Source organism: Schistocerca americana, chromosome 4, assembly GCF_021461395.2.
Source record: "Schistocerca americana isolate TAMUIC-IGC-003095 chromosome 4, iqSchAmer2.1, whole genome shotgun sequence".
Taxonomy (NCBI): Eukaryota; Metazoa; Arthropoda; class Insecta; order Orthoptera; family Acrididae; genus Schistocerca; species Schistocerca americana.
In genome coordinates this window covers 473,490,310-473,517,479 of record NC_060122.1, presented here as the reverse complement: position 1 = coordinate 473,517,479, position 27,170 = coordinate 473,490,310, and the positions used below count along the sequence as shown (strand labels likewise).

General features: G+C 42.8%; 1 protein-coding gene across 1 annotated transcript in view; it reads left to right on the top strand.

The window, feature by feature from the left end:
* Positions 1-25,965, top strand: part of LOC124613555 (gustatory and odorant receptor 63a-like) — a 31,843-nt gene extending 5,878 nt beyond the window's left edge. Inside the window, exons 2-4 of the mRNA XM_047142269.1 lie at positions 9,839-10,092; positions 17,802-18,059; positions 25,867-25,965. Of these exons, the coding sequence (XP_046998225.1) occupies positions 9,839-10,092; positions 17,802-18,059; positions 25,867-25,965 (611 nt within the window). The remainder of the gene's footprint in view (positions 1-9,838; positions 10,093-17,801; positions 18,060-25,866) is intronic.
* The last annotated feature ends 1,205 nt before the right edge of the window (positions 25,966-27,170 follow it).

Genomic DNA, 27,170 nt, shown 5'->3' with positions numbered 1-27,170 from the left:
CGTCCACCCGGCCTCCCGCATGCCCACTATACGCCCTCGCTCAAAGTCCGTCAACTGTACATACGGGTCACGTCCACGCTGTCGCGGCATGCTACCAGTGTTAAAGACTGCGATGGAGCTCCGTATGCCACGGCAAACTGGCTGACACTGACGGCGGCGGTGCACAAATGCTGCGCAGCTAGCGCCATTCGACGGCCAACACCGCGGTTCCTGGTGTGTCCGCTGTGCCGTGCGTGTGATCATTGCTTGTACAGCCCTCTCGCAGTGTGCGGAGCAAGTATGGTGGGTCTGACACACCGGTGTCAATGTGTTCTTTTTTCCATTTCCAGGAGTGTAGGTTAGACGCGTCGTAGCCCCGTCAGTGCACTTGACAACTTGCATCATACGAAAAGAGATAAAATTAGGACTCGTCGGACTGCAATACACACTTCCAGTCAGCTATTGTCCATTTTCTGCGTTGTTTGGCCATTAAGGACGTGCAGCCTGATATGCGACTGTGAGCAATGGGCCCTTATAGAGGTACCCAACTCCGAAGGTCCATTGCAGGAAGTTCCCTCTGAAACATTCGCTCGGAAACTGAGATGGACCCGTGTTCACTGACAGCAGCAATTCCTCAGAAATTGGAAATCGATCGTCACGAAGCATCACATTCATCTCTGTTCGTTAGGATCTGCGAGTCTGAAATTATTCCTTATAGGAACGCTGCACAGTCCGCGTTGATATATCAACATTTCGGGCAACTTTATGTACGGTATGGTCCTGGACACATCGAAATACAAGGGCCCCTTTTTGCCATTCTGTCCCGTCTCCACGTCCACCAGTGGTATTTCACTGATTCCATACAACCAATACTTCACTGCCATCAGTTGTATCTGGGATGGTGGGTTAGATGACGGCCCGGTAATGGTTGTGCACAATGTACAGAGCTCCAAAGCGATCCGAGGTGGCCGAGCGGTTCTAGGCGCTTTAGTCCGGAACCGCGCGACTGCTACGGTCGCAGGTTCGAATCCTAACTGGGGCATGGATGTGTGTGACGTCCTTAGGTTAGTTAGGTTTAAGTAGTTCTAAGTTCTAGGGGACTCATGATCTCAGATGTTAAGTCCAATAGTGCTCAGAGCCATTTGAACCAAAATTTCATATTTGTAGCACTTTCTTAATTAATTTTACTTCAAATGTTATTTCTTCCACAAATCATTATTACACAAGAATGAAATTATTTCAGTGAATATTTAATACTGATCGACTGCCCTCTCCGGAGCATCGCAGCAGACACTGCCAGCCTCTGGCGCGCTACTCCCGCCACCCCCCGAGCAACAACTGCCCACCATTGCACTGCCTCAGCGATATGTAATCGATATATCGCTTATGCCCTTTAATATGTTAAAATTTACAGTTTTCTTTGTATGTACCTTTTTCATGACAAAGACGATAAATTCATTACATGCTTCTGTGAAAGCGCAAACGGGGTGAAAAAGCACAAGCTTTGTACTGTTTCTATTAAAAAGTAACAGTATGATGAATTTTTTTGGGAGTAAATAGATGTGAATATACAGGGTGGTCAGAAATTCTCTGAAAAGCTTTTAAGGGCAACTTGTGCTGAGTAATAACAGTTCAGAAAAAAATTCAATACGTTGCGCCGTTTCCTGCTTAATTAGCATTGAAGTCAGGCAATCAGGCTGTTGTGCGCGCAAATTCAAGCGGCTCGTCAGATGCAAATACTGTCAATTGTTCTCATAGCGTAGATGATGGTCCACGAGACTGCTCAGCCTTTGGCTCGGGTCCAATCTTTACTACAGTCCCATGTCTAACTTTTATATCTCTCTCTTGTTCGGTTTTAGGAAACCAAGTGAAGACCACGTTTGGCGGGCCGTCTGAATTTGCTTCTGCAACGATCTGATTGGCCAGCTTCAATACTAATTCATTCGGAAACGGTGCAACGTATCGGTTTATTTTTACAATTCTTCAACAACCTTAGATGCTCTCTGGACTGTTTTTGACAAACCTGGGTACCAATTATGCTGACAAACATTAAAAATGTATGTCAGACTTGATTATTCTCGTTGCTTACGTTCATTACTATGGCTGTAATCGCATGGCTGATGTGTCTGACGTATCACTGCTATTTTAGCGGTTTTTGATGTAACAACCAATAAACGAAAATCGTTGTCCCACGATCATCCTAACTGCCCTCTAACAAACTGAAAGCTGGTAGTCAAGGAAAGCAGGATTCGGTTACGACTGTGGACGGGGCCGTAATCAGTTACTACTGGTTCCCTTTTGCAATTACAAACATTTAATTTAAAACGGTTATTCCAGACTCAGCAATAAATAAAGATATCACACGTCATTAATGAAAGAATAAACAACTGTGTAGAGCACTTGCTCGCGAAAGGCAAAGGTCCCGAGTTCGAGCTTCGGTCCAGCACACAGTTTTAATCTACTACGAAGTTTCATATCAGCGCACACTCCACTGTAGAGTGAAAAATCTCATTCTGGAAACATCCCCCAGGCTGTGGCTAAGCCATGTCTCCGCAATATCCTTTCTTTCAGGAGTGTTAGGTCTGCAAGGTTCGCAGGAGAGCTTCTGTAAAGTTTGGATGGTAGGAGCCGAGGTACTGGCAGAAGTGAAGCTGTGAGGAGGGGGCGTAAGTCGTGCTTGGGTAGCTCAGATGGTAGAGCACTTTCCCGCGAAAGGCAAAGGTCCCGAGTTCGAGTGTCGGTTCGGCACACAGTGTTAATCTGCCAGGAAGTTTCATATCAGAGCACACTCCACTGCAGAGTGAAAATCTCATTCTGGAAACTATGTAATTAATAGTGCTTTTAGTGCGTCACAATTTACCAAGTGAGCATAAGTGCAGACACAGCAAATAACGTTTTAAAAACGAGCCAATGTGATCCCAATTAGAATATTAAGGCAAGTAACCAAAGTCACGGCTGAAGGCCTTTAACGCCAAGAACGGCAGTTATAAGAAAAAAATTAACAAACACACTGTCAAACAGCAATGCAGTAGCATAGTCTAATTAAAAAAAACAGGCCACTGATCACCAAATGGGTGAGACAAAATGATGGTAAACTTGGTAGCACATTATGTAAACCTGCTGTAACGCCAAGAATGGCAATTATATAAAAAATTTAGTAGCATACAATAAAACAGCAAATAAAATAATAAAACACAAGGGCCAGTCACAGACGGTGCACCAAGAATCGACCTCTGAGTAGGTCAGGCAAAAAACACTTTCGCGACCTATGAGATCGGCAGCCAAGAGTTGCATTCACTTCACAAGATGGTAACTCAGACTAGTGGCAGTCTAACGAATGACTAATGATAATCTTGCTGAGGCTACCTGACGTCCAATAGACCAAATACAAAGATGTAAAAATACGCCAAAGCTAGAACCGGCGGTCTGGGCCCTGTCTGCAGAATACTGTGCTTAGAGCACCCGGAACGAGAAAGGAATAACTAGCAGCAGAGCAGAAGAATCGCCAACCAACCTACAATCAAGAAAACTGTCAAACTACATGCCTCACCGGACAGCAGCGGCAAGGCGAAGAAACGTACACTGCCATTACATACACTAACCGCCCAGGGTAGATTCAAAAAGGCTCTCAGCACCATGGGACTTAACATGTGAGGTCATCAGTCCCCTAGAACTTAGAACTACTTAAACCTAACTAACCTAAGGACATCACACACATCCATGCCCGAGGCAGGATTCGAACCTGCGACCGTAGCCCCAGGGTAGGTAACTGGGGCGTTAACGGCCACGAGGCAGGAAAAATACCGCTGGTTGAACTTAACAAATAGTAACAAACTGAACACAATAAATAGTAATTAGAACTCCAAGAAGGCTAATCAGATCCACCTCCCCCAAACATTCCACTTGCTGCTCTTTGCCTCGGCACCACTATCAGCAGCAGCATGAATCCAAGTCACTGAAGAATCACAAGATCTCACAATGGTGGAGGTCTCTCTACTTGAATCCAAATGCACTCAACTTACAGCTTGCAGGATCCGGTTTGCGACGAGGTCGTGCACCCTCGTGACCACAGGCCTTCGATCTGGCAGTCCATGCGCGCCGTCAGCGGCCCCGGCGTGTTCGCGCACTGCGTGGACCTGGCTCCTCCTAAGTCCCCAACCGAACTGCACACTTACACCACCCAGAAGAACCACGGCGTCGCTCCAAAGACAGGGCCACAGTTACTATATATCAATAACCGCCGCTGCTGCCACTAGCTGACAGGCAAAGTTTGGGAAATAAATTGGCGCCAGTCAACATGAGAAGAAGACAAACAACCGCAACCATGTCAACTAAACGTTATGGTCTGTCCTCCAACAGAGGACGAAAACCTACAAACAGCACCAACGCGAGCTACAGCATGGCTCACAAACTTTATTTTATGTGATGATCAAAAATGGTTCAAATGGCTCTGAGCACTATGGGACTCAAGTGCTGTGGTCATCAGTCCCCTAGAACTTAGAATTACTTAAACCTAACTAACCTAAGGACATCACACTCATCCATGCCCGAGGCAGGATTCGAACCTGCGACCGTAGCAGTCGCACGGTTCCGGACTGCACGCCTAGAACCGCGAGACCACCGCGGCCGGCTTATGTGATGAAATTGTGTGTATATTCACATCCATTGCTCCTACTTTACTGCAGTTATCTTTCCTTACGCGTGCTTCAATAAATGCCTACAAGTGCTTCGCATACGTCACTGCAGAAATCACAAACTGACTGAAATACAGCAGCTATTCAAATGCGTAACACTTGAGTAAACGTATACAGTTCCTAATAACCAAGGTCCAAATGCTAGCCTTTCTTGTCATTATGTTGCCCGTCAATTGTTAGTAATTGCAATGAGAAACTGGCGAAAAGCTTCAACCGATAAAGTTTTGGAATAATGGTAAGGAGGGGCGTAGCTGCAATTCAGTGCTTCACACTTGCGTGCAAGTGCTTTTCCTACACTATACTGCTTGCATCGTCAAAACGAACGCGCTTGCCATGCAAATTAATTCTGTCTGAATACCACAGTTTTTCGTCGTACCTGTGACTAGTGTTGTAACGAGTATAACGTGTGTGGTGATTGTTAGCGCCACGAAAACGATAACATATCGTTCCTAAGGCCGACAAGCAACACTCGTTCCCTCGTTGTTCTTCTGTTCCCTCCAGCGTAAAGGCTTGTTCTCGAGTACAAGCGAATTGTAGTGAAGGCTGAAGAATTATCTGAGAATGCTGGTTCGCTTATCTTTGTTTTCATTCACTCCGGTGTATATGACGCTTCAGAGGCACATCACTTTAATAACATGGTACTTTGAGTGCTTAATATGTGGAGAAAGACAGTCTCCAAACCGGAGATTTTTGCCGGTAAATTTATTACAAGTGTAGTTCAGTACCTGGAGTTACATCCTAATCGTCTTTATGTTGACAGTACTACGTAAGCGCTAGTCAGTCGCTAGATGTCACGGTTCTGTTCGCTTCGGGCAGGTTTCAGCGCTGTGACCTCAGTCCGCTTTGCACCACAGAACACTAGAATATCAGAAGTGCAAGGTCCCTGTTACGTCGTGGAAATAGAACGACAGAAGCGCTCCAAGTGACTTCGCAGTGAAGTCTGAGTACGAGAAATATGGTGCAAAAATTCGGATGGTTGGTTTTCGAAATACTAGGATAATTTTTTCAAGCTCGTATTATACTTGATTTTTGATCATCCGTAATACTGAGTGGGTTAAATGATCGCATTTATGTTTTTGTTTCATATGAGATAGAAACTGATTTCGTCACATGGTATTCTGTGGACTGCTTCCGAGTCTTTTTGTGAGCTGCTCGATTTAAATGCCCTGTTAACACTTTGCCGTTCGCACGTCTCGTACAAATGTATTCGCCTGGCGCCGGCAGCGGTAATTCGGATTACTTTGTTTGTCGCCGGCCGTTCTTGACTTATCGGGAGATTATAAAATTTTTAAGTTGTAACGCACTCCACAAGACTTGCACATTAAGTTTGTTGTTCTCCTTTTTTTGTTTTTGGAACATACATGGCAGTTCTTTCGTTTTCGTTCATTCGTTTCGGAAATAAGTATTAGCTGGTGTTCCTTTATGTGACTGGAAACTCTGTCAACCGGAGCATGATGACACGTACGCGATGTAGTGGCAACCCACATGTTTTGCTGAGAAGCAAGCACATGGTCTTTTATCCACGAATCAGACACTTTCAATAAAAAATCGTGAAACAGAAGACTCTTGTGGTCTGTATTGAAATATTGCCTTGTACGGAACGCATTAAGTAATGCTCAATTAGAGAGGTACACACAAACCTTTTTTGACCATTTTGTAGTTTTTCTTTATATAGGGTAATGACTCAAGTATTTGTCTGCCCGATCCACTCCTTTCATGTATTTGTTGTAGTCTAATAAACTTTCAGGTTATTTTATTGTGTAACTGGTTTTTCTTCATATTTTTTCGTGCCAGCCAAAGTGGCATTATGTATTGTAGAGATCATTCGTATCGTTTTAGTTTTCGAAGCTCTCCATACCTGTGCGAGTACTTCACCTTTCCGTTGATGACAAGCTTCATACGCGTTGACTTTTGTGCGCATTAATTTTTCCGGGAATCCTATATTTCGCCGTATCGTTCCACAAACTCGAATTTTCTTTCACGTGACTTCTCTCCAAGTTCTACACTGTTATTAATAATTATCCATGTAGAGGCGATGCCTGCTTCCATAAGAAGGTGTCAATAGTTCCATCACTGTTTTTGCTAAAGGCTGTCCAGCGCCGCTATATGTCTTGAATGAGGAAATGCCGTACTCGAATCACACAGCATCCGAATGAGTATGCCACATTTCGTAACTTTCGACGGATTGTAAAATTTTAAAATTTAACCGTCCACGCCACGGTATCATTCCTTCAGCAATTGAGATGTTTTGACTTGGATTAAAGGTTTCCTTAAACTTTTTGGAAAAATAATCAATTACGAATTGTACTTTGAAAAGCCAGTCGGCATTATCCGGTTTATTGTTGCCGGAAAAAATGTAAAAATGATAATATTTGTCTGAATCGGTTGCGGGACATCGTTTTGCGAAATATCTGTGTGTATAAACGGATTCGTTGACCAATAATCATCGATCCTTGCTTTTTTTTACATTTCCCATAAGGGCAGCAAGCCCAATCCATTTTCTAAGTTCGGGACCCGTAACGTCGCAAATTTGGAATTTTTTTATTCCAGTTTCTTCCATTGCAATTTTGACTGTAGTATTTGTTGGTTTAGTTCCCAATATACAATTTTACGATATCCTCGACGCTCTGTGTATCTTTGGGAAATATGTTTCGACCGGGAGATCCTTCAAATTTGTTATTGGTTCTCGGTAAATCAAAGTCTGACCACTGTGCACTGTCTTCTTCGTCTGATTCAGCCAAATCAGTTGGCAACCGTAGCGTTCGCCGAATTTTTCTTGGACGTATTTCACTACCTGCCAACGATTCTGCTTCACTTTCATATTTTTGGCATTCAATGGCTTCTTCCCAGCCCGCATCTCGTGGTCGTGCGGTAGCGTTATCGCTTCCCACGCCCGGGTTCCCGGGTTCGATTCCCGGCGGGGTCAGGGATTTTCTCTGCCTCGTGATGGCTGGGTGTTGTGTGCTGTCCTTAGGTTAGTTAGGTTTAAGTAGTTCTAAGTTCTAGGGGACTGATGACCGTAGCAGTTAAGTCCCATAGTGCTCAGAGCCATTTGAACCGTTTTGTCTTCTTCCCACTCGACCACGTCGTCCGAAACGTCAGACTAGACGTCCGCGCATTCATCGTAAATAATCGTATCGTCTTTTTCGTCTGCCATGATGAGAGGGCACATACTTGTCAACCTGTGTACCTTATTGTTACCTAAACAAAACACCAACAGAATGCAAAAGATACTAAAGTAAAGTGCTGTCGCCGGCCACTGCGCGATACTATGCGCACGACACCACTGTGGTGTCACCGGACGGCATAGTGTTAAGTACGTTGCGCGTATTCTACTTTTTTTTCATCCGTTTTTCGTTCTCTCGCATTTACTGGAGGCCACCGAAATTCTCATTGATTTCTGTTAAAACGCACTGTTTGTAGAGTCATAGCTACCATCGCATTTTTAGCATTTGCAAGGAAGACTGCTCTAGTCACCAAGACTAAAAAGCATAGGGCCTACTCATCTACATATGCATCTGCATCTACATCCATGCTCTCCAAGACACTGTGAAATGCATGGTATTCAGTGGCGAGAATCAATATCATTCAAAGCAGAATTACGTACTGATTCCGTGGCAACGTATAATAAAGAGAAATACCAATACAGCGAAATCCTGCTAACACCAAGTTCTCCGTAAAATGCGAAAAACGGATGGAAACAAATTTAACGTACCTTACGAGCAGTATACTTAGAACGTATTTAATTCCAGCAGTTAACACTGAATTCGTAAGGAATAACAGATATGTATAAGTCACAAACCACCATGCAATGAAAGCAGCTTCTGTTTTATATGAAACAAAAGCAAATTTGGGAACATTTACTCCACCCAATGCTACGGATACGAGAGGAGCGCAATCCGTATACGGTCAACATACTTACAACGTAATTGGTTCAAATGGCTCTGAGCACTATGGGACTTAACTTCTGAGGTCATCAGTCCCCTAGAACTTAGAACTACGTAAACCTAACTAACCTAAGGACGTCACACACATCCATGCCCGAGGCAGGGCTCGAACCTGCGACCGTAGCGGGCTCGCGGTTCCAGACTGAAGCGCCTAGAACCGCTCGGCCACACCGGCTGCGCCACTATCCGTTTGCACAATGAAGGACAGCGTTCTGTAACTCGCTTTTTTTAGGTCTGTAGGTATATCAGGAACTGAAATACGCAGAAGACTTTCAGCACAACACGGGAAAAATACTTGATTATGGCGAAGTGTTTACCAGTGGGCTGAAGAGTTCAAAAGCGTGCAGGACCAGGAAAGAGGCAGATGTCCAGTCACATCTGCTATTGATACGAACACTGAGCACGTTCGTGACCTCATTTTGAATAACCGACGAGTGACAACGAAGTGCAAAAAAAAAAAAAAAAAAAAGAAATGAATGATGCATCAGGGACAATTCTAGAACATTTCCTGGAGATGGTGTCAACAATAAAGCGTCAACTTTACGGTGATATGCTTTGAAAAGAGTTGAAGCCTTCGATTCGGTGCCGGGGTGGCCGAGCGGTTCTAGGCGCTACAGTCTGGAATCGCGCGACCGCTACGGTCGCATGTTCGAATCCTGCCTCGGGCATGGATGTTAGGCTTAAGTAGTTTTAAGTTCTAGGGGACTGATGACCTCAGAAGTTAAGTCCCATAGTGCTCAGAGCCTTTGAACCATTTTGAACAATTCGCGTCCACATATCGCCGCCCATACCGTCCAAACTCTTCAGAATATACAGTTCGAGATGCTGGGACAAGCTGTATTCAGTTCTGATCCTACAGAAAGAGATTTTTTTGTCTTTTTTATCTTTTTTGTCCATTTAAAGATGATTTAAGAGGCCGTCGGTTAACTTCCGATGAAGAGGTGAAGGAAGCGGCAAATACGTGACTTACTGTTCAACTGAACAAAGCTTTTTTCGAGGGTATGAAAAAAAGGGCAAATGTATTGTAAAATGATGTAATTATAAATTTGCTGTTGTTGTTGTAATAAATTTAAAAAAATTATGGTGTAATATGAACTTTATGACAGTCCCTCATACAGATGAAATTTTAAAAAAGTCATTTTTCAACCATTGTAAGCGAGAGGTGACACACTCTGAGACACAGGAGAGTAATCACACATGTACTTTCTGTACTCACAGCGAACCCTTCGTTCCGACCAACTTCTGGCATCTTCGTGTACTCGATGATGTGTTACCTGGTGGTGTCTGGCTTGGCGATCTCTGTCGCTGGCTACGTGATCGCGCACCTACAAAGGTACCGAGACAATGACGACGGCAGCATTTACATAACGGCCTTCCTTGTGTCCCTCGTGCCGAGCTTATTCTTGCACCCGTGCTACTGGTTCGAGGTGAAGAAGGTAGTCGCGCTTTTGAAGAGCTGGGTGGAATTTCAGGTACTTCTTCTTTTCTGGTGTGCCTTGTGTGAGCTTGTTCGCCGTGTATCACTGAAATTAAGCTTGTTACACCTTGATTATTTACGAAATGTGAAAAAGAATGGTTACAATTGAAAGAAAAATCCTGATATCTGGACTGCTATATAAAATGTCTACCTACAGATCTTATGAATCAGCTAACACCTGACAGAAGTACAATGCCTTTTTCTCTACTGGAAAATGTTTGATAGGAATACGTACAGATGCCAAATTTCTAAGTGTATTGCTTCGTTAAGGATGTCAAATATAAAATTAGACTTATTACAGCACTCACTGAAGTATTTCACCATTCTTCCTGCATTAGATCCGCGAATGTAATGGAAAAAAAACGGTTCTGTGGTATGGCTGTGTATATTCTGATCCATAGTTCAAGTTTCCGCAGCTAGTTGGCACTGCTGTCGCAGCGCTGTAGTTTCTGACAGTGATAGAAAATACAAAAATCCAAGTTGACTGCAAGCTATGGCCTTTCATCCATAATGAGACAAGCCACTCCCCCCTTATCTACCTTGTGACAAATCATACCGTTGTATCTGTAAAGTCATAAACTACGATCTTCGTAAGTCACGCCCCTCTCTTCCCATCACATTGCTGTATTTTACCACGAAACAGCCAATCACAGTGCAGTATTTTAGCAGCCATTAAAATGAAACGGGTCAAGCAGTATGTAGCCGCCATGTTCAGAAATACACAGTATTTCCATTTAAAAAAAAGTATGCAACCTTCACTTGAACTATTCAAAATTGTGCCATGTTAAAAAAATTCATGATTCTCTTGAACTTGGTTCAAATTTTCGTAAAGGGTGTAACTTGCAGTATTTCCACATCTAAAATATGCCAGAAAACCCACCCACCCACCTACCCACCCACCCATCCACCCACCCACCCACCCACACACACACACACACACTCGCACGTGCACACATTTGCACACCCTACATACCTTGTTTATGTCATGAAGTTACAGGTTAAGCAGCGTTTGTGATTGTGCAAAGTTTGATCTCTGTACCTTACATGGTGAAAGGCACAACTGCTCCTCAGTTTACATATTTCCCACATCTAAACTGTACTATGGCACTTGTCATGTGTCACAATGTTATTTTCCACACACACATATCCATCAAAGTTGCTGCCTAAAACATGATTGTAAACTCTCAAATTAAGTGTGCCTGTGCCATTTCCATGCTTAAGTTGTTAGAAAATACATGTGGCCAAAAATAACATGCTAAACAAACAGTAAAACTTTATGTTTAGACCTAAACGGGGCGATGTACCAAACTAGCCTGACCAAGCCTATAATTGGACGAAGTACATATTTGCTATTGCTATACGGACAAGAGCTCAAACAGACAGGCAGTCTGAATTATTGGCAGCTGATGGAAGAAAGCAGTTAATCCCGTTTTTATGCCTACATTTGGTATAAGGCACAATGGACAGCCAAATTATTTCGCCACCTATATGATTCTATGATTCTTGCTCACTGTCACTATGTCAATTTAGTGTCTGAAATGTCTGCAAAAATACGTCAGCAACGCTATGTTTATGTTAGTGTTGTTTCCACGTCTTTTCAGAAAAATACATCAGCAGCGCACACATACACATACGCTGCTTGCGTCATGTGTTATAATGGTATTTTTTGGTTGGTGTTCATAGAAAGAACTCGTACCACCTGAAGTTTTTACAGATTTTTCACTGATGTTTGACCTTAAGAAGCACAAATTTAGGGGCGAAAAAGGCATTGTTTCATGTTCTGCACTTCTTCTTCTTTTAGTGTTCAACCCTAAGGGTAAGTGTTACATCTATCGTCATTCACGATCTGTTGCATGTATGATATCCTTGGTCGCCCAGGGCGATTCCTTCCCTCAGTAGCTCCTTCTGCTATCGTTCCAATGATGTTGTGTCGTAGTGTGTGCCCTACAAGTTTGTCTCTTCTTGTTTGGATGTGCCTCCACAGAGATCTGGTTTCGTGTACTCTTCTAAATATCTCTTCATTTATTACTTTGTCTCTCCAGCTGATCTTCATCATCCTTCCGTAGCATCACATCTCCAGTGCCTCTAGCCATCTTCTCTCTTCTCTTCCCATTGTCCAAGTTTCACATCCGTATAGGGCTACACTCCAGACGAAAGCTTTCATGATACGTTTCATTATTTTCGGACTGATGTTCTTGATGCTGAGTAAGTTCCTCCTCAGATTAAATGCAATTTTGGCCTGTTGTATTCTGCTCGCAATTTCTTTCCGGCTTCTACCATCCCTTGTGATCCTGCTTCCCAAGTCGGTCAATTCCTCTATCACTTCCAGCTCCTCTATTTCAATTCATATTCTAAGAGGTTCATATTCTGCTTCTGTACTGCATACCATCACTTTAGTCTTTTTCTTGTCCATTCGCATTCCATACTGATTGCATAGAATCCTTTCCATTGTTCAGAGGACTTCCTCTAGATCTTCTTTTGTCTCCGTGACTATAGAAACATCATCTGCATGTCTATCTTCTGCCCATTAATTTTGATCCCCACCTCAGTGGTTTCTGGAACTTGGTCTATAGCTTTCTGGAGCTAAGCGTTGAATGTAAGACGAGAGAGAGTACATCCTTGTCTTCGCCTTTTCTAATATTTGCTTCTTGTTCCTGGTGACAGTTCCTAATCTCTGCCACCTCATTCTTATAGAATCTGAGAAATCACACGAATGTCTTTGCACTTCATTCCACTTTTCCTCAGCACTCTGAACGTCTCTTGCCAGATAACGTTATGAAACGCCTTTTACAGGTCTACAAAGGCAATATAAGTTGGTTTATTTTTCTGTAATTGCTTTTGGAGCCTCAGTGCCAGAATCGCTTCTCTTGTTTCCTATCTCCTTCTGAAATCAAACTGATCTTCACTCAGCACATCCTCCACCTTCTCTTCAAAATTATTTTTATGAGAATTTTTGATGCATGTGATTTTAGGCTTGAAGTACCGTACTGTTCACATTTTGTAGCTGCTGCCTTCTTTGGTATAGGAAAAATAATGTATTTCTGAAAGTCTGTCGGTATCACCCCTGTTTTATAGATGGACCAAATAAGTTTAAGTAGCATCGTTTTCATGCTGTCACCAGAATTCTTTATTAGTTCTGCATGGATTTCATCAATACCCGTTGCTTTATTGTCCCGAAATTCTTTTAGAGATTTGTCAAATTCTTCTTGCAGAATGTCATCTCCCTTGTCATCTTCATCTACTTGCTCTTCTCTTCCTATTATTTCCTCCGAAAGAGGTGTTCTGGCATACAACACCTCTATGTATCCTCTCCGTTTCTTCAACATGTCTTCACCAATCACCATTTTCCCCTCTTTGATTTATATTGTGCCTGAGAGTGTTGTTTTACGGTTGTAAAAAAATTTAGTTGCTGTTCTGTAGGCTAAATCAGTTCTTCCGTTTTCCATATTTTCTTCCACTTCCCTGCACATTTCCTCAAAAAATTTTCTTTTCTTTCCTGGCTTCTCTACTGACTAAATTTCTTTCCTTGTTCATCAGTTGCATTTTTGTATAATCTCCTGTTTTCTGTAAGCTCAATAACATCTGCTGCAATACATTTCCTCTTGTTTTTTGGTTTAGTTTTTCCACCTATCTTTTCTGCTGCTTTGCATATACCAAGTTCAGTTTGATCCCAGTCTTCATTTACTCCACCATGTTGAAAATTTTAGCTAGGTTGTCTATTTCGTGAGTATATCACTTTGCCAGTCCCTCGGTTTTCAGTTTTTCTAGTTCCATTTAAGTTTTACTGTCTTCTTCTTCAGACATTTGAATCTGAGTGAACTTTTCATCAGGACCAGGCTATGGTCACTCCCTATGTCTGCAGATGGATAGCTCCTCCCATCTTTTCCCTCGTTCCTAGAACGTGCTTTCACTAGAATGTAATCAATCTGCTGTCTCCTGAGGTCTCCAGGGGCCTTACGTGTGTATCGTCTTCGTTTATGATGTTGAAAAGTGTGTTGGCAACAACTAACTGGTGCCTCGAGAAGAACTCGGCTAGTCGTACCTCTTTCATTTTTTCTTCTAAGTCCTTATTTGCCAACAGTTCCTTATTCCTTCCTCCGGTTCTTCACCCACAATCGCATTCCCGTCCCCCATGGCAACCAGGTTTTCATCTCCCTTAACATTTCTCATCGCATTACTTATTTCTTCGTATATATTTCGTCAACGACTGCATCTTCTTCTTTGGATGTTGGCAGGTATACTTGTGTTATCACAGTGACCTTGGGTTTAGTTTCAAGTTTGACTAGTATTATTCGAGAGCTATATTGCACATATCCCTTGAGACGCGAGCCACAGTTTTTCCTCAAAATCATTCCAACTCCTATTCCTGGCCTATCTTGGTCAGTTCCGGTGTGAATGAATCTGTATTCTTCAGACCAGAAATCACCTGGTTGGGGCACCTCGTCTCCGATATGCCTAGGCTGCCGATTTAAACTCGTTCCATTTCAAGTTTTAGGCTTTCTAGTTTGCTACACTGAAGCAATGTTCTCACTTTCCAAGTTGCTATGTTAAAATTGGGATTCTTTTCCTTCAACTTGTCTGTATCACACGGAGATCCGATTAGGGACTATTTATCTCCGGAAAATTTTACAGAAGATACTGGCATGGTTTACTGCTGGTGCTTTGGATAACCGTAGTTCTTTAATGTGGTGTTTTCCCTTGTCCTCCACATCCTATGCCGTTGAGCATCAGCTTGTTCTTCCGCCTTTGGAAATGATTTCTCATTTACAGGGCAAGAGGGTGCCCTGCCCAGCAAATGCTGGGGTGATGACTTATCCCAGTCATCCCTCGGTGCCTGTCTGCGTTAGCCATCACATGATGTGACATTGCCCACTCTCTACGGCGTGGAGGTGTAGATCAGGAGTTTACCCTTATCGGGGCTAGGACCTTAACGGCATTTGCTAGTCCCCTTCAGTAGTTTAGAGAGTTCTGCTCTAGAGAAATATGATCGATGCTATCGCTTTTCAGTTGTTTCTTTTTATCATAAATGATTTAGACCTAATCACGGTTATGTACGAAAACGACTTTTGAGAAAGGATGCAACATTTTCCAATGGAAGTTATGGAGCTAAGATTCAAATGGCTCTGAGCACTCTGGGACTTAACATCTGAGGTTATCAGTCCCATGGAGCTAAGGATCTCTAAATGTTTACAGTCTATATTTTCAATAATCAACTACTGAGTAATACCAAAAATTTAGTCGTAATTCTCCATAACATGACATGTAAAGAACACATAACATAGCCACAGTGAAATGAACTGACCAAGCACCATTACAGAATGGAAATAAAGTGTTTTTATGATATCTTTATTGCAGTGTAACACTTTAAATGTATAACTTCGTTAGAAACAAAGTGAAATGTTTAGATACTACGAAAAACATACCGAGAGACACTCATGGAACAAGGCAGAGGTGAAACGTAGCCAAAGATAGAGACGAAAGGTCGATATCTCTTCGCCACTGAAATAAATTTACCAAAATAAGTAAGGATTTTGAATACGAATCACACTGATTATCATAATATGCAAGTATAATTACAGACCTCTGATTGTGAACGAGAAACTGAACTTTGCACAAAAGTAAAATTCTATTATTTCACAAAATATGTAAATTTTGAGTACATAACACATATAGCGCTACTGTTGTAGTTTAAGTGCTCTATAAGATTTAAAAAATACACATGTTCACGTGCTGCCACTACTGATAAACTTATACGTGAAGCACCATTTGTGAAGATCCATTTTAGACTGTCTAACTAAATTGTCTATATTACCTATAAAAACAGATGCAGCTCGCTTATTGGCACTACAAGAATGAGTCGTAAGTTAGTTGACAAGTGCAGTTCGGTCTTAATACCACGCATTTAATTCCTAAAAAAATAAATTAACTGGTTCTATAACTTAGCAAAACACACTTGGGCACTACTGCCCATCTGACTTACAGCTTAAAGTGCACTTGTCGACGACAGTTACCATAGTAAAAAAATGTTATTCCCACGATATTGGCAATGACAACGGCTTATGCTTGCAAAAAGCAGTGTCAGTGAGCTCCCCATTCATCCATCCACTGTTGTACGGTAACGTTTGTCATCTACTGCTAAAGCACTATGGAGATTACATGACATTGCAGCTCATACGTCGCCATTTTACAGCAAATTGTAGCAAAGGAAGTGAGTCAAACACTATACTGACCCCGTGCTAGGAGATTAACTTTATACTACAGTACAAAACGTTTGCTGCCTTCAACTGATTATGTCAAGTATCCAGTTGCACGTTGGCGACTTCATAACATTACGATGAAATACGAGTACCTTAGTGAATAGTACAAATGTACATTCATGTAGGTAAGAAACATGGATTGCTATACTTTAAACTACACACTTTCAAAGGCACCCTAAATTTTAATATTGTCATGCTAGGATACCAACCGTAACGCCATCAATCATCCTGGGCCTTACTGTGAGAAAAGCAGCTCAGTTGCAGCAGTGTGTATGATCTTTGAATGCCCCTTCCCATTCCTACGATCACAACCCATCATATCAGGATTTTTAGTATGTTATTCATTACACTCATTTGCGAGCACACGAATTTTTCCCCTAATTTTTCTTGCGATGAGTGGACTACCCAGAGTCAATCCTGTCCTAAGAATGGTTGCGTTGACTATCAGTTACAGCTATTGAAAGCGATACATTGAAAAGACTATGTTTAGATTCTATTTTGAAAGAGTTTGTTAAGTTAAAGGCTAGAAAATATTCACCATAATGTTAGTATCCAACGGAAAAATAGTCAGTATATATACTGAACAACTCTAGGAATTTTACGTGACTTTAATAATAGAACATTTTTGTTTCATATCTCACAAAAATTAGTGTTTTCTTCAGTTGCACACATATTGATGATGTTTATCAATGCTCACCTACTTTCATGGCAAATTCTCTGAAACTTAGCTACATACTGTTGCGTTTTCTTCACATGTAACATACAACCCACCCTGTTTAACAGCGTCTTGTGTTTAACATGTCAGTTTAAAATTAGATATTTTTTGTAGTTCTGACTCACTTTTCCCAAATGGAATGTGAAGTAGTTCGTAAATTATAGAATTAAAAGTTCCAGTATTAAACTAAAAAAATAACAAAAAGTTTACATTTTCCTCCTTTCCACTCAGTTTAATAGATAGCACAATTTTATTGAAGTTAGAAGAATACAATTGGTCTAAATACTTTCTGCTTTCACTAAGATGTTAAGATGTTAGCTATTATCTTAAAAGGAAATGAATAATTTCTTCTTTTGATATTTAGCATAGGAATGGCAACCAGAAATTTTGTAAATGAATTTAAATTAAATTCCATCATCAATCAGAAATTTATTTATGTTGCAGACGAATGCCTGTGTAGTACTTATTTTGAAAGGAAGCAACCTGTTTACACGATCACAAAATTTAGGTTCCTTTTTAATTTCTTGGCAAGAGTCCAAGGGAAGGAAACTATCGTCTGAGGGAAAGGGGGGAGGGAGAGGAAGCTGCCACATGATGTATCGCTTCTGCGAAAAAATGTACTTGAACCGACCCTCAAGAGAAGATACGGTGTTTTGCTTGTAATTATAGTGTATGTCATCCGCAAAGAGAGTTGGTTTGTTCCATTTCTAATTTCAGCTTCTTTTGTTTCAGGAGATGTTTTTGAGAACTACAGGGACACAACTGAAACTCAGCCTGTGGCGCCTGTCAATGTTCTTAACAATGGCGGTGCCGGTAGTCACTTTCCTGGTAGTTATGGCAGAGCTGTTTGTATTCAATTTAGTGCAGCCAAATCTGGCTGTGGCGTACACTCTCACAATCAGCATGCTGGTCTACCACGGCACGGTGTGGCTGCTGCAGTGCATTGCCATCTGTCGATCGTCACAGCTAATAAAGGATTGTCTGAAGTTGGTAAGTAGATCTTGTGAGATCAGAAATTTATTTTCTATGCTCTTGTCGGTGCAATTGACATAGCTACAATGTACTATAAAACTTACTGGGTGTTCATCAGTGGTAGGACAAACAATGTCTTTCCAACCTGTAGAGCCAAAATCATATTCACCATAAAGATGTCCGCAGCTTGTGGTCTAGTGGCTAGCGTTGCTGCCTCTGGATCACGGGGTCCCGGGTACGATTCCCGGCCGGGTTGGGGATTTTCTCTTCCCGGGGACTGGGTATCTGCGTTGCCCTCATCATTTCATCATTATAATCATCATCATTCGTGACAAAAAGCAGATTGGCCCGTGTAAAAAATTGGACTGTGAACAAATTGGGACTTTGCAGGGGCACTGATGACTGCGCAGTTGAGCTGCCCACAAACGAAACATCTTCGTCATCACCTTGGAGATACTTGAACAATATTGAGATCTGGAACGAATGATTACAAATGGTAATTTCAGGCTTTACAAGATTTTGAATGAGTGTAAACTGCTTATATGTCATAGCAACAACTACCCGGTGCATAATCACTGGACGTGCCATCCTGACAAACAAGAGTACAACATTCCTTTCGGTTTGTAGTAATATTCCTCCTTGTAGTTCTCGTCAGATCAATGATTGTTCAATAATGACTTGGTCGTAAAGGTTCAAACGCAAGTATTTTAACGTTTAGGATCACGAACATTACTTTATTAAATCGTTATCCCATACCCAAAAAGGTAAATGTGAATTATGGGATGAGGAACGATGACATTTTTCAAGGAAATTATAAATTGCCTGTCTGTTTCCAAAGCGGATGTGTGACTTCATTTTGCACCCTGGTTGTCTCAGGCTCTATTCGGGTGTTAACTGGATCACGATAGCACAACTTTCTTCTGTAACTACAGAGCACTGTGGCTCACAAGAAAGTACTATGACAGGAGCACTTCCGAACACTACTGTGGTTCAGCCAATTGTTGGCAATAGTACAGCTGAGTGTGTTCTGGGACACCCTGCACAATTGCCACATTTCCTCTCCCCATCCCCTATGACATCATCAGTTACATCATGCAGTATTTGTAAAAAATAGATTTCAGCTATCAGTCGTCCTTTTGAAATTTTATTGGCAGATCTAGATTTCAGCTAGAAACTAGCCATTCTCAATGCTAAGAATACAACAGGTATATCGTTAGATGATGTCATAAAAAAGTTGCAATTAATGGCTTAACTCATATGGTTTGTATATTACATATCACTATCATATTTGATCAATGCATGTTAGGCCTGTTGGTCGGGCTTCATCCACAGTTCATTGAATACTAATGTTTGTGGAAGGCTGTCTGTGTGGAGAACACATCGGTTGGTTACAGGGCGCCATCTATGTGAACTACATGTAAACCTCAATGGAAGTAAACCACTTCAAATTTAATTACATAAAATGGACCATAAGTAAAATTCTTGCATTGTCGTCTGACTTATTTCATATTTACCATCAAGTAATAAAATTTCAAAGTTCACTCCTTGTGAATCCGTTATTATTATTAAAACATTTAAACTATGCCAGGTGGATAAAACTTTTTTAATTTTTAAAAACATTTTTTAAATTTATAAAACACTGGAAGACACATGCTGTACACATCTATTGGTTGATATGGCTTAAATATATTTATTTTTATATTATATCTCCCTTTATTAAAAAACAATAAGTATATTGCTCGTCGTATTCACTAAATAGTTCATAGATGGCGCCAAACATCAGTCAGATGCATGGTTATTACAATTTGGCTATTCCGCTATAGATATAGAGGGTGCTAACCTCTTTCTTCCTTAAAGCCGATTTTCCTTGTAAATGTAAAACAACCAATATATCGAATTGCTGTTAATAATACTGTTTATGCATCTAACCTAACATATCATGGAAAAAGTTCTGTTGGTTCAGAATTATACTCATCGTCCTCGTATAGTATAACACAGATGGTTGCTACATATTGGCAAGACGGTAGGTCCCATTGGTCACCACCGCCAGATCCCCGTTCGGCTCCAACCTCTCCTTCCCGACCCCACCAAACACCTGATCCTTAGTCTCTTCTTCCCCGGCCTTACCATTACCTGCGCCACCATCTATGTCCGCCCTAACGCCCCTATTCCCTACGACTTCCTCTCCCACATTGACCGTACCTTCTCCTCCTACGTGATCGCCGCCGACCTCAACATCCATAGTCGTTCCGCCGCCCAGTTACGGCGGTGGCATCGGTTCCTCTCCTCCCTTCAAGGCGACCTCATCCCCATCCCCCAGCACACCCGTCCCAAATCCAACTCCACTCCCGATGTTATCCTTTCCTCCCTCAACCTCCTTGGCCGCATAATGGTGAATGTCCTGGAGCCTATTGGTAGCGACCATCTCCCTGTCCTCCTCACCATTTCAGACGGTTGTCGTCCCCGCCCTGACCCTTGTAATGACCCTCCCCCTAAGTACAACCATGACTATTCCCGTGCCAACTGGAATGCCTACCAGGATACCCTTTCCACCCAGGTCGATAGCCACCCCTTCACATACCACCATCCTGACGATGTAACCCATGCCGCCTCCTTTCTCCAGCAGACCTTGTCTGAGGCCGTGGAGGCCCACGTCCCTACTGTCGCTGTCCACCCCCACCGTCCTACCTTACCACCACAGGCCGTCCTCCTCCTCCGTGAATCCCACCGTCTCTACCGTGCCTTCCTCTGCACGCGTGACCCGGACACCCTACGACGCCACCGGCAACTCCAGTGACACATTCGTAATTTGCTCACGGCTAAGAAACGCCGGGACTGGCGACAGACATGCACCCGTTCAAATGCTACCCTACCTATCAACTCGTCCAAGTTCTGGTCAGCCTTCCATCGCCTTACTGGAAGTAAACCCTTCCCCTACTATCCTCTTCTCAATGATGATAACCCCTTCCCTGACTCCATTAGTAAGGCCAATCACTTTGCTTCTTACCTCTCTGATGTCTTTTCCATCCCCAATGATCCCCAGTTCGGTTACTCCCTCTTCCCGGATGTCTGCGATCGAACTGACACGTCTGTCCCTCCCCTCGCTCCTGGTTTCCAGTACTTGGACAACATTGCACACACGGAACTCAATGCCCCTGTCACTACACAGGATCTCATTGCTACACTCCGCATGAAACGCAACACCGCTCCTGGTGTCGATCGTGTCACCTACCATCACCTTCGTGAAGCTCCTGTCTTTTTCCTCTCCACCCTGGCCAGGCTCTACAATGTAGTCCTGTCCACTGGTTACTACCCCAACCTGTGGAAGACCTCCCGTATCCTGATGTTCCTTAAACCTGGCAAACCGCCGTCCGCCATCTCCTTCTACTGTCCCATCAGCCTTACCTCGGTCTTCAGAAAGGTCCTGGAATCTATCCTCACCCGCCGCATCCACCAGCATCTCTGCCAGCACCGCCTCCTTCCCGTTACCCAGTGTGGCTTTCGGCCATCCTTCTCTTCTGACGATCTTCTCCTTCACCTCACTCATCTCCTTTCTGACCAGCTTAATTCTCGTCGCTCCGCAATCTTCCTCTCCCTGGACCTCGAACGAGCTTATGACCGCGTATGGCATTCCGGTCTCCTCTTCAAGCTCCAAACCTTCGCTCTTCCCATTAACTACGTCCGTCTGATCGGCTCCTTTCTCTCCCACCATCCTTCCTACGTCACCATCCATAACACTGACTCCTACACGTTTTTTCCCTCCGCCGGTGTGCCCCGAGGCTCCGTCCTCTCCCCACTTCTGTACCTTTTGTGTACGGCGGACATGCTGCCGCCGTCACCCCCCGTCCACCTCCTCCAGTTTGCTGATGACACCGCCTTCCTTGCCCTTGCCCCCACCCTGCATCGCTCCCAACACCTTCTACAATCCCATCTTGACCGGTTCACCGCTTGGTGCAACCAGTGGTTGCTCAAAGTCAATCCTTCCAAAACCCAGGCGATCATTGTAGACAAAACCACCCCTTCCCTCCGCCTCCTTGATTTCTATCTCACCATCTATGGCCGTCCTATTGCTCTCACTCCCACCCTTAAGTACCTTGGCGTCACCCTCGACCGTCGCCTCTCCTGGACTCACCATCTCCAGCCAATCCAAGCCAAGGCACACTCCCGACTCCGTCTCCTCAAGCTCCTTTCCGGCCGTATGTGGGGTCTGGATCCCTCCACCATCCTCCACACCTATAAATCCCTCATCCGCCCTATCCTTTGTTATGCCCATCCGGCCTGGATCTCCACCCCCCCCTACCTTTTATAAATCCCTCCAAATCCTTGAACACCATGCTCTCCGCCTCGCCTATCGCATCCGTCTCCCCTCCCCCATGAGGATCCTGTATGATCTCATCCCCTTCCCCCACCTCCTCCTTTTCCTTGAAAGGATACGGATCCTGTACACCTCCTACAAACTCGATCCTCCTCATCCACTTGTCTCACCCATCCTCTCCCACCCCTGCCCGCTGCCGCGCCTGTATTCCCACGTCCCACCCAGTCCCCATCTCTCCACCCTCCTCACCCTCTCCCAAGGTGGTTTCCGCCAGCTCCCCCTCGCTGATGATGTCCTCCTCCCCTCCATCTACCCTCCTATCAACTTTGATCCTCCCTCCCTCCCACTTCCTGTGTCCTTTTCTTTAGGCACCCTCCCTCCCTTCTCTTTCCTTTTCCCCCATCCCCTCCCTCCACCCCTCTTCCCCCGGGCTTCCCCTCCCCCTTCCTCCCTTCCCCCTATCTCCCCTGCCCATGGCATCTGCTCTCCCCTCTCCCTCTCCCACTCCCCCTCCTCCTCTCTTGGCAGGTCCCCGGACTCATACACGCTTAGTGAACATTCGCGCGCCGGAGATCAACGCCTCGTGTTCTGTGTGTGCCGTCGTTTTGTGCTTAAGTGGTTCAGTGTTATTCGTTTTGTGCGCCTACGTTCACGTGTGACAATTTTCGTCTCTGTTTGTGGCCAAGTGTCTGAACAATTTTATCTTGGACTCTACACCCGTGAACGGCACCTTGTATTTTAAAAAGTGTTTGTCTCCGTTTATATGCCCACCATGTTTTTTCTCTAAATATCTACATTTGTATATTTGTGTTTCTCTGCGGCCAAAGAGCGGCGTCGTATGCTGCTGCAGGCCTGCCTTTAATACAGGTTTCAAAATAACAATAAAGAAAAGAAAAGGTGTTACCTCGTTCCCCCTGGGTCAAACCCTGCACCAGTTCCCAGCAACAAGCCCTCGAACAACTTCCAGAATCGTGCATTTTTTACAACAACCTGATCATTACTCAGGCTGCGCCCAGTATTTTTGTGATGGTAGAAGATTTAGAGCTCTTCCAGGAGGTCGAGGAACCCGCCCTTCTCACACTTATGCAGCAACCTCACATTGGTTGTCAAAGTCGACACCTTATGTTTTGTTGTACGCAAATGTGCCGCAATACTCTATTTTTCCATGGTATCTTTCTTCCCAATGCGACGTGTTCCCCAAACCTAATTTCCAGCCTCCTTCCTGTTGGGCCAACATAACAGGCCCTACAGTCTGGGCAATCAATTTTATAAACTCCAGATGAATGAAACATGTTTTTTTACGTCTACAGAGTTTTGAAAAATACATCCCAAGTTATTTTTGGTACAAAAAGACACTGTCATATCGTATTTTCTAAGGATAGTTGCAATCCTAGTGCTCATTTTTCCGCAGTAAGGTAAGCTGACAAACTTACTATGTTCTTTAGAAATCGTATTATTATTGTAAAGCGTCATCCTATCTTTGTGTTTATTAGCTATGTTCTTATATATAGCATCTACAAAGTCCCATGGATAGTTATTTACTTTTGCAATGTGCCTTATTGTTGCCATTTCCTCATCTTTTGACTGCGGAATTTTAAACAACCGATTGATAGCAAAATTGAAAAACACCTTTTTACGTTGAACTGGGTGGTTTCAAGTAAAATCCATAATGCCATCGGTACAACTCTCTTTACAAAATATATCAAATGTGTGCCTGCTATTTTCATTTCGAATTGGTAGATCTAGAAAAGTAATAGACTTACTTATTTCAGTCTCACATGTAATTTAATTGACTGATGCAAATTATTAAATAAGGCTACTATGGTGTTGATGACATCATCGCTACCCTGTATTAGCAGCAGTGTGTCATCTACGTACCTTAGTAGTACACAAATTTGTCCGCTAGCACAGGATTTTGAGCAAAGAATTTGTTTTATAAATAATTAATGAAGATGTCTGCCAGAATTTCCGATATTGAGCTCCCCATACTGAGACCTTCTTGTTGGGAATAAATGTCCCCATTAAATTTAAAGTAGTTAAACTTCAGAATTATGGTAAATAGCCAAATGAATTCATCTGGGCATACTGTGTCAGCCTATATGGCGTTAGAATCGGAGATTGTGGTCCCTGTGATACTGGGGCAGCATTTATGACGATAGAATCCAAGATGGCGGTTCCTTGGATACTATGCCAGCCTATACAGCTGTCTAATCACTTTCTCTAAGTTTAAAATAGCGGGAAATTCTAAACCCATTAGTATTCTCAGCTCCTATAATGTTACATTATGGGATATACAAATAAGGAAAACATCAGGTAGTCATAATGCTGATGCATTATACATACTGCATACGTAAACACAACTGCATCAAAATTACTAACAAAAACTTCCTGTGATGTGTCCTGATGGGTAAGATTTGTAAGTGCGTGCCAAACATCTCCAAAAAATACTTACATACATACTCCCACCACCCAAGATGCTTATATATCACAAAGTAGATGGCTGAGCTAGACGACATCAAGTTTATGATTATAAATTCCTGAAAGTAAGGGCACAGTACGGTATTTTCAATGTATATTTTAACAGATCTTGGATAGCCCCCAACAACACATTGTATGACAATCTAGTAACACTGTAAGCGTTTCAGTGTTGAACATTGAAGTTATTTGTGTTGATTTCAGACGTAATTGATACCATTCATAGTCTGAAAACACTAATTTATTGTCACTAAATGTTGGATTTTCAAAATTAAACGCATTGTTGAACTTATGATTAGAGGACAAGCCTTCAATGGTGTGTTTGCTGTCACTCGAATTCAACTCGTGCACTGCCAAGAGTAACACCACTTTCATAGTAGCGCTATGCTATACCTTGGTGGTGAGTTGACAGGTGTTGGTGACAGTGGAAACTCAAAGTCTGGAAACAAGTCTACCTGATGTGATTTCTGTTCCAGTCTGTCAGATGCACTATGCAGTGCCGATGCCAGTGGGGCGACAGTCAGTGCATATGTTGGATTTATTGGAAACTTGAAGTCTGGAAAGAATTCTGTTTCCTGCTCCAATATATCAAATGTTGCATAACGGAGTCTGTGTGCTGACCTGATTTCTGAAGCAGCTCTGATATATCAGACAATGCATCAGATATGTTTGGACCCATTGTGATGAGGGAGAAATAAATGAAAATGGTGAAATATTAAAACACACACACACACACACACACACACACACACACACACACACACACACACACACACACACAATCAATGAATGACAATAGTAATAAACAATGACACAAAGAATCGTGGTTTAATTCTTACAGTTAACTGTATGATTTAGTGTTTTCTGTCTGGAGATCTCTGATGATGCATTGTGATCATCTGTCTTCCACTATGGTGTACTGAACATGTCTGCTGAGTTCGCCCCATGAGTATATGCTGAGGGTGAGTGGTGGAGAATAGACAATTTCAGTGCCACAGAAACTACAAGAATATTTTTTGACTGGAAACATTACAGGCTGCACCTGTATCCCAAGGTCCACAAGTTTCAATCGCCATCTTGGATTTTGATGTCATTGATGATGTTACAGAGAGTCCTCTCGGACAGCCATCTTGAATTCTAAACTTAGAACGATGCAAACTACACTAGTATCCTCCCGATCGCTAATTGTTTTAGAGTTTGGGGCGATTTGTTACTGTTTGAGAGACCATTTGTTACAACTTTGCTCTAACATGTAGATGTATGGAGTGAAGTGTTATGTAGCCTCCAGCGTTCAGTGCACAAATAATTCAATTTACCCACCATTTTCCCACTTAATGTAAAATATTCATAGGTCAAACTTTGTCTGAAATATTTCCAGGTTAATGTTGTTGTGGTCTTCAGTCCACAGACTCGTTTGATGCAGCTCTCCATGCTACTCTATCCTGTGCAAGCTTCTTCATCTCCCAGTACCTACTGAATCCTACATCCTGCTGAATCCGTTTAGTGTAGTCATCTCTTGGTCTCCCTCTACGATTTTTACCCTCTACGCTGCCCTCCATTACTAAATTGGTGACCCCTTGATGCCTCAGAATATGTCCTACCAACCGATCCCTTCTTCTAGTCAACTTCTGCCACAAATTTCTCTTCTCCAATTCTGTTCAATACCTCCTCATTAGTTATGTGATCTACCCATCTAATCTTCAGCATTCTTCTGTAGCACCACATTTCGAAAGCTTCTATTCTCTTCTTGTCCAAACTAATTATCGTCCCCGTTTCGCTTCCATACAGGGCTACACTCCATACAAATACTTTCAGAAACGACTTCCTGACACTTAAATCTATACTCTATGTTAACAAATTTCTCTTCTTCAGAAACGCTTTCCTTGCCATTGCCAGTCTACATTTCGTATCCGCTCTACTTCGACCATCGTGAGTTATTTTGCTCCACAAATAGCCAAACTCATTTACTACTTTAAGCGTCTAATTTCCTAATCTAATTCCCGCAGCATCACCCGATTTAATTCGGCTACATTCAATTATCCTCGTTTTGCATTTGTTGATGTTCATCTTATATCACCCTTTCAAGACACTGTCCATTCCATTCAGCTGCTCTTCCAGGTCCTTTGCTGTCTCTGACAGAATTACAATGTCATCGGCGAACCTCAGAGTTTTTATTTCTTCTCCATGGATTTTAATTTCTACTCCGAATTTTTCTTTTGTTTCCTTTACTGCTTGCTCAATATAAAGATTGAATAACAGCGGGGATAGGCTACAACCCTGTCTCACTCCCTCCCCAACCACTGCTTTCCTTTCATGCCCGTCGACTCTTATAACTGCCA